This window comes from Oryzias latipes, chromosome 16, assembly GCF_053564925.1.
Source record: "Oryzias latipes strain Hd-rR chromosome 16, Olatipes_Hd-rR_3.1".
NCBI lineage: Eukaryota > Metazoa > Chordata > Actinopteri > Beloniformes > Adrianichthyidae > Oryzias > Oryzias latipes.
The window spans coordinates 22,157,908-22,170,712 of NC_136252.1; the positions used below are offsets into that span (position 1 = coordinate 22,157,908).

At 39.0% G+C, this 12,805-nt stretch overlaps 1 protein-coding gene across 2 annotated transcripts; it reads left to right on the forward strand.

The window, feature by feature from the left end:
• The first annotated feature begins 1,620 nt into the window (after positions 1-1,620).
• setdb1b (SET domain bifurcated histone lysine methyltransferase 1b) lies at positions 1,621-12,770 on the forward strand. 2 transcript variants are annotated; one of them, XM_011485339.4, is made up of 25 exons: positions 1,621-1,980; positions 2,811-3,014; positions 3,098-3,264; positions 3,364-3,407; positions 3,677-3,803; positions 3,889-4,059; positions 4,177-4,378; positions 4,454-4,527; positions 4,621-4,811; positions 6,041-6,170; positions 6,304-6,499; positions 6,666-6,779; positions 7,165-7,468; positions 7,549-7,810; positions 9,222-9,312; positions 9,408-9,524; positions 9,617-9,786; positions 9,859-10,083; positions 10,222-10,392; positions 10,709-10,839; positions 11,059-11,078; positions 11,186-11,304; positions 11,875-12,137; positions 12,235-12,323; positions 12,518-12,770. In XM_011485339.4, exons 1-25 carry the CDS (start codon positions 1,964-1,966, stop codon positions 12,633-12,635), a joined length of 3,717 nt encoding a protein of 1,238 aa, XP_011483641.1. In that variant the 5' UTR covers positions 1,621-1,963; the 3' UTR covers positions 12,636-12,770. The 2 variants fall into 2 exon arrangements, with proteins under 2 accessions (XP_011483641.1, XP_078789284.1); XM_078933158.1 differs by lacking the exon at positions 1,621-1,980 and adding an exon at positions 2,143-2,311.
• The last annotated feature ends 35 nt before the right edge of the window (positions 12,771-12,805 follow it).

A 12,805-nucleotide genomic window follows, 5' to 3' on the forward strand; every position in this document is an offset into this window, starting at 1 on the left:
CTTTGATTGGATATAATATAACATGTTACTAAATGATAACGTTTAAAAATACGGTCTGTTTTTTGATCTTTTGACCTGTTTTCAGTCTGCATGCTGCTCACCGGTGACGGATCCTGTGACTGTATGTAGGCGTCATCTCATAGAAATGTCTCCTTCAGAGTGGAATCTCAGGAACCCCATGATTGTTACCAAACTCCTCGTTAACTATTCAAGAAGGGCTAACGTGCCAAATGAGGCTCTGCATGTCCACTTGTCTGCCCCATTCTGTCTGTGGTGGAGAATAAAAAATGAAGAATTTGAGGACAACTGAAAGTTTTTTGTGGATTTGTCAGCATGGACCCTCCAGTTACTCCTGTGCCCTGGTCAGACGTGGATGTGGATCTGGGTTTTGCCCTCTTCTTCTTCTTTCTTCTCTGCTTCTTTTTGCTGGTGACGATTGTCCGCTGCGCTCAGCTGGTACTGGACCCTTACGGCGAAGTTTCTCCTTCAACATTCCTAGAAGAGGAAACTGAGGAATCATGACATGGATCCCCTGTGTATGACGGATGATCAGAAAATAAAATTGGAAACGCAAATTCTTTGGACAATTTCTACATTTTTGAATTTTGGTGGAATAGTTGTTGATCACTATCATGCAAGTATATGCGGTGGGGTTTCACGTGTGCTTAAGTGATGTGGTTTTACATTTTCTTAGGATTGTTTATGTTATAAAGTTAATCAATATTGACCTATGGGTTTCTCTTCCTTTGACCTAAAAGCTAGCTGGATAGGCTTCAGCAATCCCTATGACCCACAACACATTTATGCTACATTTTCTTGTTCTTGCTTTTTTTTTTTTACTTAATTCTAAGTCTTTTTTCCCTCTGCTGTCAGTTGCTATGGTGACAAACAAATTTCCCACGTGTGGGATCAATAAAGTATCTCTGATTCTGAAATAGCAGGTAATAGACGGATAGATGGATTTGTGAAAAATTATTTTAACAAAACAATTTTTTCTACAAATAAAGTGTTTTTATATCTATGTATGTATAGATAAATTTGCATAAATACTGGCTGATACAAACATTATTATTATTATTCATCAAGATCTGTATTTAACATTTTGATAGCCCTGAGTAAAAGCAACTGAACTTTTATTTCAGATGCTTTGTATTGTTTTTTTCCTTTTGTTCCAAGAATTTAGCACAAAAGTGACATTTTTTTGGGAAATTTTAAATAAATAATTTATTTCATTGCCAAAGTTGGTGAGTGTGACCTTCACCAACTAGGGGCTTTGGTACCTGTACAGAAATACATTTGAAATAGCACAAAACAACGTTCAATATTTATCATTGTCTGGTTAAAAAAAAAGTTGCTTTTGTTAACAGAAATAATTTAGGATAAATAAATGACTGCAATGTTTTTAAGCACTTTAACCAATACTAACTTTCTGATGCTCCTTAAGTTGAGAGTCCTTAAACGTCTACGGACATTTTTTAAGCAACGTAGAAATTACACCATGGAATTATTTTTAATACATCAAAACACTACTTGTTTAAATTAAGTAGATTAATCTGATAATGTTGTTTGTTCACAATAAAGTCTTTAAAAATGATGGTTAATGAGAGATTTAAAATTTACCAAACAAAATTAATCGAGTGTTCGCTTGTTTTGACCATTTTGAGCGAGGAGAACCAGGGCAATTGCGAATTGACGTTGATTTTTCCTTCCTATCTAACATTTGCTTAAAATCTTTACAGACCCCTGCAAATTTCTGAATATAAAAATATAATAACAAGAATCATATTTTTTGGTAGAACTTTTTGGACGCTGTTAAACGAATGAGTCGGATGTTTTGCTTCTACTTCACTAAGCCCACCTAACACCGCCCAGTCGGGATACCCTGGGAGCCACGTCAAGCGCTCCCTATTGTAGCTAGCTCGTAGCTTTAACGTAAGCTAGTTTTAAAGCATCGTCCCATAGAATGGAAAACGTTGAAGGGTATGTACTTTTTCCAGATGTTTTTTTTTTAATATAAAATACATAAGCCGCATCCTTAAGAACACCCCCCAGACGAAATAAATATGCACGTTCTACAGCCACCTACTTATGCACTCTTGGGTGTTTACGTTCATATGAAGCGTTTATGCTAAGCTAACCAGCTAGCATGCATCCAGTATCGAGCTCCAGCAGCATCTTGTCTCCACCATGCTGCTCTTTTAGCACCGTTTACTGAATCTGTGGAGATTTTAATTTGCAGCCCTTTCTTAAAAGAAAACTTGCTCTGTTTCTCCTTTTTCTGATTTTAAGTTATACTGTTTGTGCTAAAAAGGTAAAGCTAAACAAAAGAATTCATCCTAATTTGTAGACATTATTTTTCTGTAATGCTTTTAATATTTATTTAATGTGACGTAGTTGGTCCAAATTATTTAGTTCCACGATTTTCTTTCAAATTATTGACTAAGATCATTTGAGACCTTACTATCAGCTATTGATGGAAAGCCTGTTGTGTTTGTTGATGTGTTATCCCCAATATTTTGTTTTCTTTCCCTGCTTTACAGACTGTTTTTTTTAAATAAATCTCACAGTCTTTGTTTTTAATTGCTCTTTTATTGATTTAGTCACAGCATCTCTTTTGGTCTCCACATTTGTCATAGTAATTAATCATTTTAATATTTTAAAGCATTTCCAATTAATCTTCGCACAGTTTTTTGTATAGATCAAGAAAGTTTTATTTGATCATGGACACATTTTAGTTTTCATTTAAATGTTTTATTTTTAAATCTTTTTTTAATTATTCAACTTCTTTCTTACCGACTGTTCTTCTTCAGAATGGAGGTGGATGGCTGGGACTCCAGTCTGGAGGAAGAGTTTGGCATATCCCTGGATGAGCTGAAGAAATGGATTGATGAAGCTGTGGAAAAGAGCGACATTGTCCAGAAGAAGAAAGCTCAGCTGACGGAGCTTAAGGAATGGGTGGAGCAGAAAGAGGAAGAGGAGGCAAAGACGGAGATGCTGCTTACTGATGCCAACCAGTAAGAATGTGCTTCTGCCTTTGATTTATTTGTTGTGTCACCGTGTCTAGATGGTTGACGCCATGCTCCTCATTTCATTGCAGGTCTGTAATAGAGTGTGAGAAGCTGGTGAAGGAAGCTTGTAAGAAGAATGGTCTTGTTTATCGTGAGAGCGGCTCCGAGGATGAGGGAGGCGGAGGAGGTTCCCTGCCCTCTGAAGTTATAGAGATAGACGACGATGATGACGACGACGTTATTGCTGTTGGTTGTTGTAAGTTATATTAATTTGTCATGGAGAAAGTATGACTATACATTGATAAAAGATGTTTCCTCATTATTATCTTTTCCTGTTTTTAATTTACTCAATCAGTGGTTCCCCCAAACAAGACATTAACCCCCTCTAAAGACCCTGCGGTAAGAGATCAATTAAATGTTCGCAATAAACAAGTTGTTCTATCTTTAAATAAACATTTTTTATTTTATGTATGGAATGTTTCACAGAAGAAGGAAAAGTAATATGTATCTTTATTTTGACCAGATTTTGAAAAGATTTTATGCAGTTTAGGATAAAAAACATTAAGAAGACATTGGAAACGCTGAATGTTCTGCCTTTTCTTTGCCCTATCCATATGAAGTGAAGCAATAAAAAAACACAGTTACTTGATTTTTTGTTGTTAAAACAGTTAAAGGAAGCCTCTGCAGTTCTGCAGAAAACCTCCCACCAAGTTCAGAAGTTGGTCCAAATAGTCGCCAAGTCTCCAGCATCTGCTGCGTTGCTTCGATCTCCAACACAGCTCTCTGCTCCTTCAGGTGAGCAAATACTGATGCTCCTGCATCACAATTCTTCTTGATATCTTCCTCGACTTGCTCTCATTTGTGGCTCTTCTTCCTGCAGGTATTCAAAGCTCGGCACCAGCAGTGTTTGTGTCTCAGGCCCCATCCCAAGGAATGACTCAGCCGAGCCCAAACATAAAAGAAGATGAGCTCAAAATTGGGATGAACATTCTGGGAAAGAAACGCACGAAGACCTGGCACAGAGGCACTCTTGTTGCCATCAACCCTATTGGTGTGTTCTTTTCTCCAAGTTTCTTTAAATTAGTGCGTAAACACTTGTTGGGTTTTCCGGTATTTTTTACCTTTTTTAATTATTTCTTTTGTCTCTGGTGCTTCTGTCTAAAATCAGGAGGTGGGGTTTACAAATACAAAGTAAAGTTTGATAAAGGCAAGAGTCTGCTGTCGGGAAACCATGTGGCTTTCGACTACAACCCCACTCTGGAGAGTCTGTTTGTTGGGGCTCGAGTAGTTGCCAAGTACAAAGATGGCAACCTGGTGTGGCTGTATGCAGGAATCGTAGCAGAAATGCCCAACAACAAGAACCGCATGAGGTGGGTGCTCCCAAATCTAAAGAGGCCCTGTGCTGGTCATTATTTAAACAATTGCTGTCCCTGTATGTTTTGCAGGTTCTTGATCTTCTTCGATGATGGCTATGCTTCCTATGTGATACTTCCTGAACTTTACCCTGTTTGCAGACCTTGTAAGGGACTCTTTCCCAGATTTTAGTGATTTAAATGCACATTTTTTAATGAAGTTTTTAACAAAGAAGATCTTTCTTGTTTTTTGTTTACAGTAAAACACACTTGGGAGGACATAGAAGATGCTTCTTGTCGAGACTTTATCGAGGAGTATATCTCTGCCTATCCCAGCAGGCCGATGGTGCTCCTCAAGGCCGGCCAAATAATCAAGACGGAGTGGGAAGGAACTTGGTGGAAGAGCAGGGTGGAGGAAGTGGATGGCAGCTTGGTCAAGATTCTCTTTTTAGTACGTCTGTTTCTGATTTTTCCCCATAACTCTTTTGTTTTGTTGGTAAAAACACTAAAGATCCTTAAAGACTCAGTTGGTCTAGAAATTCCCTAAATCTTAATTTAATTGACTTTAAACAAACCTACCTAATATCAAATTAACAATCTGAACTAATAGAATAAAATATACAAATTTGAACAGATAGTGGAGCAAACCAAAAAGAAGAATAAAAATGTAAAACTGCTGTTAAATACAGTGGATTCCTCCTACAGAATCTGTAGCTCACATATTATCTTAACAGTCTAGTATATATTTTTATCCTTTTAAAACCCGGCAAAGGGAAATTCAGCTACACAAAAGCATGTTTTTGCTTCGTCGTCTTTTGACTTTTTCTATTATTTATATTTCTAATAATAAGGAGTAATTGAATAATCTTTACCTGAACACATTTATTAGCTAAATCCTAATTTTAGAAGGCTCATTACAGCCAATTTATTCATTTTAAAAAGGTGAATATTAAGCCTGTAGTACAAAAAGAAATACTTTTTTTTTTTTAAATCATGGTCAAATTTCTTTTACATTTTTTTTATCCATAAATATTGGTTTGAAGCCACATATACAGTGAAGCTTGACATTATTCAGCCACCAGCAAATGTTTTAAAGTTAATGTTATTTAACCAACAATGTGTTTTTTTTTACTGAAAATAAACATAAAAAGACGAAGCACAAGCTGCATCATTAAAGATATATTTGCTTAGCTTCTTTTTTAAATTGAAAGAAAAAGTGGAATGCCCAAAATGTATTATTTATGTATGTAAACACTAAAAAGTTATAAGAAAAACCCAAAGTTTGATACCATTTCAAAAAGCACAAGCTGTTTAAATCATTCTAACTACCCTGACTTGTTGGCACCTGGGGGTTTAAGCAAGTGGAAACCTGCAGCTCGCTGCAATTGGTTTGTTGACAGTCAAGGGAGTTCTCCAAGGAGTCAGACAAAGGCCATAAGAGCCATCTCTGAATTTTCTCTGAATCCAGTGGCTACTGTGTAAAGTGGTCTAAAAAAATAAAAAAAAAGTTTCACACAGTAGAAAATATCAGAGGGTGAAAGCCCAAAGGGACACCTGTGCTGGTAGTTAGGAAAGAAAAAAATCCAAAGATGAATTCCAAGGCCGGCGCTGTGAACGTGAGCTCAGCTGCTGTCTGCCTCATGACAGACGGACGCTGAAGCTGATCTTCTCTGGTTTCAGGATGATAAGAGGAGTGAGTGGATCTACAGAGGATCCACCAGGCTGGAGCCTATGTTCAACCTGAAAATGACCACAGCTAACACCCATGAAAAGAAGCTGGCTGGGCAGCAGAGGACGAGACCCAACATGGGTAAAGTTAAACCTCCATGTAGATATAAACACAATAAAAGCTGCATTCAATCCTCTTCAAAATCACATTGGGACATAGTTTTGATTTCAGAAGGTTTGGCTGTTGACTTTGAGTTTCTCTTGTTATTTCTCAGGAGCTTTGCGGACTAAAGGCCCGGTAGTTCAGTACACAGGGGTGGAACATGTTGGAGGTTCTCCTGTTAAAAGCCCACAGCCCCCATCTACTGAACCTGTGACCCCACAGCCTCAACCAAGTCCACAACCACAGCAACCTCAACCGATTGCACAGAACACTCAGCCCCCACAGCCCCCCCAGCCTCCACGTGTGGAGTAAGTATTCTATAAAACAGAGTACATGATCACTAAATAAAGTGCTGAAAGGTCAATTTTAATGGCCAAAATCTGATTAGCGTCCTAAAACGCCTGACTTCCGTGTTTATCTGTGTGTTTTAATATATAACCCATTTATTCTTGTTTGTCCTTTGCTGTGATAAAGGAATAAAACTCAGATGGCAAAGAAGAGTACGTCTCCATTTGTGCCTGGAGTTGGAGGCACACACGCTTCCAAAATCCTGCAGTCTTTGACCCCCACTTCCACTAATATTGCAAGGTAAGACGCTGTTTTTCTTTTGAAATCATTTCCCCCTACAGTCTCAACTATTTAACCCCTTCATGCCACAATTATTATATTTTTTTAAGTTATGTAACAAAATATTCTTCAGTTTTTTTGCTTTTCAATGTGATGCTAACTTAAGTGGAGTCCTGGGTTATTTGGGACGTTCCAACTGAACAACATACAATATGAAGGGGTTAAATGAACACAAAACATGTTTGTTTGGTGTTTTTTTTTGTAAATCGGTTACATTAAGAGTAGAACAGAAATAAATCAGCAGGTTTTCTTTTAACTAAAGAGGTGAGAGTGATGACAGTAAATGTTAAAAAGATAACATTTAACAAGCCTTCACTTCTCTTTCTGTCTTCTTGTTCACCCACAGTGCAAAAATTCTGAGTCCTGCAGTTACTCCTCAGTCCAATTTTTCCTCGTTGTATCCGAGACCGCTTCCCACCACACCTCCTGCCCCCCCTCCCATGCCGCATGTGGTGGCCACCATTCCCACACAGGCCTCGTACAGAGCCCCAACAGACCGCATCTTTTACCTGGCCCATACGTGTCAGCCTGCCTGTCTGAACCGGGTCCGACCAGTAAAACCAGACATCCACAGAGGCAAGAACCCCCTCCTCACACCTTTGCTGTATGATTTCAGACGCATGACAGGACGCCGTAAAGTCAATCGGAAGGTAAACCGCAAGACTGTGAAGGCCTAAACTGAGGAGTTTATCGATGCTGATGACGATGAGCTTTTTGTTTGATCTCCCAGATGTCTTTCCACGTGATCTACAAGGCTCCATGTGGACTTTGTCTGCGCAACATGCCAGAGATTCAGAACTACCTCTTCCAGACCCGCTGTGACTTTATCTTCTTGGAGATGTTCTGCCTCGATCCCTATGTGCTGGTGGACCGCCCTTTCCAGCCGCAGAGGCCCTTTTATTACATTCCAGATATCACTGGTGGGAAGGAGGACATCCCTCTTTCATGCGTGAACGAGATCGATAACACTCCGCCTCCTAAAGTCAAATACAGTAAGAGTTTCTTTAAGGTTTGAACTCCTCTTGTTTTGTAATTCAGCACACGTGATTAGAGAATGAAACAAAAAATATAGTAATTTGTAGGGATGTCCCGATCTGATCACAGAATTGGAAATGAGGTCAGATGACGTAGTTTCATACTCAATTGGAATTGGATGTTGCTTTTACATTTATTTGATCCTCATTATTGCGATCAGCTCTGTACATTTCATTATTGTTATAACAAATAAATATTCTACTAGATGTCTGCATATCGTGAATGGATCACGACATTTTGCTACTGTAAAAGTCAGCAGAATATTGCAGTAGTCTGAGCAGGAGGCACACAAAAACACTTCTGTAAACTTAGCGATATACACAGATTTGGATATTGGGGCTCAATAACTCTTAATGAGTCTTTTAAAGTGACAGCAAATATATCTATTGTTTTGTCCTAATGAAAACAACGACCTACAAAGGCGTTTAAAAAAAAAGATTGGATTTTTGTTTCTTTTTAATTGAGAATTGATCTCTCTGTGCTGCCAATAGAGAAACAGCAGTGAGGTGGTTGCTAAGGGACCATCTAAAAAGTGCAAGTGTTGTGGAAAAGTGATCTTAAAAAAATCAATAATGTGTCAAAAAAACGACAGAAACAAATAGATGGTTACATTGATTTGAGCCAGTCATAAATACTCATCATCATATTGATGCTATAACAATAATTTCATTCATTTTTAAAAATAAATCATTTAAATATAGATTATAATTTATCAGAAAAGACCAATAGCTCTGAAGAGACTAAGTGGCTCAGGTGGTTGAGCGGGTCGTCCAATGATCGAAGGGTTGGCGGTTCGATCCGTAGCTCACCATCACCAAGTATGAATGAGGAGTGAATGAATAATGGACACAATGTAAGCGCTTTGGGTGTCTTGAAAAGCGCAGATAAATCTAATCCATTATTAAAGCTGCAGTCACCAAACTTTCTCACATGACTAATTATTATCTATTTTTACTAGTTAATATTGAACTCTTTTTTCTATTGATAGTTACACTATTTTAACCTGATTGTTCAAGCTACTTCACAGCAGAGATTTTGTTTAGGAGTTAAATTATCAAAAAAGAAAACGGGGAAAATCTGTTTATTTAGCCTCTGTTTATTTTTTAATGGATGACAAAAGTATCGAAACAGGACTTGGTATCGGCAGATACTACTTGGAATCGGGGCCAAAAAAACACAGATCAGGACATCTCTAGTAATTTGCCATTTTTGATCACTGTTTCAATTCAAAATAGAAAGAAATAAACAAAATAGAAAAGTAGATCCCTGTCATAAAGTTCAAAAGCGCTAAGTCACAGCTTTGCTCCTTTCTTTAAATTTATAATCTTTAAGGAAAAACGAACTGACTATCCATGTCATTTTTTCAAGGTAAAGAGCGTATTCCAGAAGATGGAGTATTCATCAACACCAGCGATGACTTCCTAGTTGGGTGCGATTGCACCGATGGCTGTCGAGACAAGTAAAGCTGCTCTCTCTCTCTCTCAAGAGAGCTTCATGTGATGAAACTTTCACACAAAGTGCCATGTGGTCCGAACATATGCTTCTTGATTACAGGTCCAAATGTTCCTGCCACCAGCTGACTCTTCAAGCCACAGCTTGCACACCAGGGGCGCAGATCAACCCAAACGCTGGATATTTGCACAAGCGATTAGAGGAGTGTCTGCCTACAGGGTCAGACACTGTGCACTTCTTTAGTGTTAACTACATCAATTTGTTTCCTTGATGTCTTTAATGTGCTTCTCTTTTTCTCTCTCCTCTCATAGGATCTACGAGTGTAATAAGAGGTGCAAATGTTGTGCTCAGATGTGCACCAACAGGCTGGTGCAGCACGGCCTGCAGGTTCGTCTTCAACTCTTCAAAACGCAGAACAAAGGCTGGGGCATCCGGTGTCTGGATGATGTGGCCAAAGGCTCATTCGTCTGCATTTATGCTGGTGAGCAACAAACCTAAAGCTCACACGACCCTCTGAAGACACGACTTCACCGTCCCGCTCTTTTCTCAACAGGTAAAATCCTGACGGACGATTTTGCCGACAAAGAAGGTCTGGAAATGGGCGATGAGTATTTCGCCAACCTAGACCACATTGAGAGCGTGGAGAACTTCAAGGAGGGCTACGAGAGCGAGGCCCACTGCTCAGACAGCGAGGGAAGTGGCGTTGACCTTTCCAGGATGAAAATCCAGCCATCCGCGTTAGTGTCGAGTAGCAGCGGGGGGCGACATCCCAGGAAGGGTGAGTGTTAATGGAAGACGTAGAAAGATCCTCTGCTTCAGCTTCTCATCATGATGACGATGATGATGATGGGGAGGAGGAGTAGGAGGTGGTATTCCTGCTCACCGCACTCATTCCACCGTGGTTTTGTCCCGACAGCTCGCAACTCAAGCTCAACCACTGATAGCAATGATGACGAGGACAAAGATTCAAAGAGTGAAGACGAAAGTGACAGTTCAGATGACACTTTTGTCAAAGAAAACTTCTACACTTCCAGTTCCGTGTGGAGGAGCTACACAACACGCGGCCAGCTGAAAGGCAACAAAGAAGGTAAGTTAGCTGGAAATGACTAACTAGTTAGTGTGCCAGCAGTGCAATGTTCAATATGTGTTTAGATTTTTTACCAAAGCTGGGTTTACCTTAGTCTTTACTTTGATTTTTGTCTGAAATCTCTTATTCCTGAAGTGAATAAACTTCTTCAATACTTTAGCTCAATCAGCTGCTCCTTTATTTTTTTCCAGTCCCAAAGTAACTCCTTATATTGAAGTGTTTTTCATTTAGTCTTTTTTGCTGGTGTTCTGTAGAGCAAATACAGAAAGTCTGCAGCTGAGTGAATGTTTTTGCTGTTCTGTCCCTCCTGCCTCAGGGAGTCAGGACAGTAAAGATGGATTGAGCCTCACATGCAGAGAGAAAGGTGATGATAACCCCCCAGCCATGCCTGAGGAGACGGGCAAAAGCAAAGTAGCTTTTTGGCTAACGAGCCAGGGGCTCAAGAAGGTGAGTTACAGAGCAGCAAATAGATGCTCCGATGATGATGATGGTGATTTATGGACCTAAGATGTTTAAAAGTGCTGGGGAGGAGTCATTTTCTAACTTCAATGAAAATAAAGACACAATTATTTTTTTATTTTTTTTATCAGAGATTGTTTTTTGTACATTGTACCTGATAACTGCTGTACATAATCAAGCTAACGCTCTTATTTACGTTCCCTATAGGACACCGGAGATGGCAAGAGGTACATTGAAAAAACACTTTTTTTTAAACAAAATAACATTTTTTCAGTTTTATTCATAATTAAAGTAAAATCCATCCATTTGAATTGTTGTTATTTTTTATTTTTAGTCAAGCAAAATCAGAACCAGGAAAGAAGCAGGATGTGATGACTCTCTCAGACAGTGATGATGTCCAAACCATCAGCTCTGGATCAGAAGACAACAAAGAGAAGGAGAAAGTTCCTACAGGTAACTGTCACATGGAACACTCAGGTTACAGCCATCAAGTCACCTTAAAGAAAATTAACTTAACTCATTATTTTTTTAATCATGTCAGTGCCTGAAAAGAGCTTTTATGAGTTTGACTTCTCCTGATGTTTTCTTTTCTAGTTTTTACAAAAGATACAATATTACTAAAAAACATATAATATTTAGCCTATTTGGTGTTTTTATTTAGTAAATTAAATTCACGGGCAGCTATTTCTTTAAAAATCAGATCTGTGGCATTGTGTCAACTACCACTGTTGGTGTCTGTGAACATATTTAAGGTCTGTTATACATCTATTCCAAGCTTATAAGGCTTTTATACCTAGAAATGCACAATCTCTTATTTACCTTTTCATCACATGTCTTTTTTGTTTTCTTTAATGTTATGCATAAAAATATCTGAAAACTCATTTTCTGAGCAGAAGTTAATGTCTGTGGTCCACTGATCTCTGTGGAGAACAGGAGCTTTTACCTCAACATAATTCCCTCTATATGGTTTTGATAACTTTGAGAAACATTTATGTATTTATTTCCCTCCTGTTTAACCCTCAGGTGTGCCAAAGAAGCAGGTGGCAGTAAAGTCCACTCGAGGCATCGCCTTGAAAAACAGCCACAGTATGATGGTAAAAACCGGTTCAGGCGGAGGAGGAGGAGGAGGAGGAGCAGGAGGCCAGGGGGGGAAAGCTGGGACGTCAGGACAAACCACAGGAGGCGGAGAAAATGCTCCCAAAAACACTCGGCTGTTCTTCGATGGCGAAGAGTCCTGCTACATCATTGATGCCAAGTTAGAAGGAAATCTCGGACGTTATCTGAACGTGAGAGTTGAACATTTTCCTCTTTAATGTATCTTTGAATTTAAAATAAGCCATTTTGATACGCTGCCATCTTTTTTTTTTTTTTCCAACATTACAGCATAGCTGCAGTCCAAACCTATTTGTCCAGAATGTGTTTGTGGACACTCATGACTTGCGGTTCCCCTGGGTGGCTTTCTTTGCCAGCAAGTAAGTTCAGATTTTGATAGACATGAAATCATTTCTTTTCATCCACCATTCATTTTATGTCTGAAAAAGATTATACAATGACAGTAACTCTGAAATACTTAAGGGCCTGTTGACTAAAAGGTGTGCAACTCTGCTGAGACGGCTGTCAAGTGACTCCTCATTCGATTTACCTACCTGCCTGTGTTTTGATGCAGACGAATCCGGGCCGGTACCGAGCTGACATGGGACTACAACTATGAAGTGGGCAGCGTGGAGGGAAAAGAGCTGCTCTGCTGCTGCGGCTCCACAGAATGCAGAGGAAGATTGCTGTGATCCATTAGAAATCATCCCCCCAAAATATACTTAGGTTCTGTAAATATTTTAATGATTGATTTTGTTTGGTTTTTTAACTATGACATGTTGTCTTCATAAATTGCTATTAAATGTCTCATTTTCAACTGAATAAAATATCCTCCTTTTATCTGGGTGGGGAAAAAAACACC

What these genes read in the sequence shown, in the direction of transcription:
- setdb1b (XM_011485339.4), top strand. An exon ending in AACAACAAGAACCGCATGAG is followed by an intron (nt 4,379 to 4,453) that starts GTGGGTGCTCCC and finishes TATGTTTTGCAG; the next exon opens with GTTCTTGATCTTCTTCGATG. An exon ending in GCCGTAAAGTCAATCGGAAG is followed by an intron (nt 7,469 to 7,548) that starts GTAAACCGCAAG and finishes TTGATCTCCCAG; the next exon opens with ATGTCTTTCCACGTGATCTA.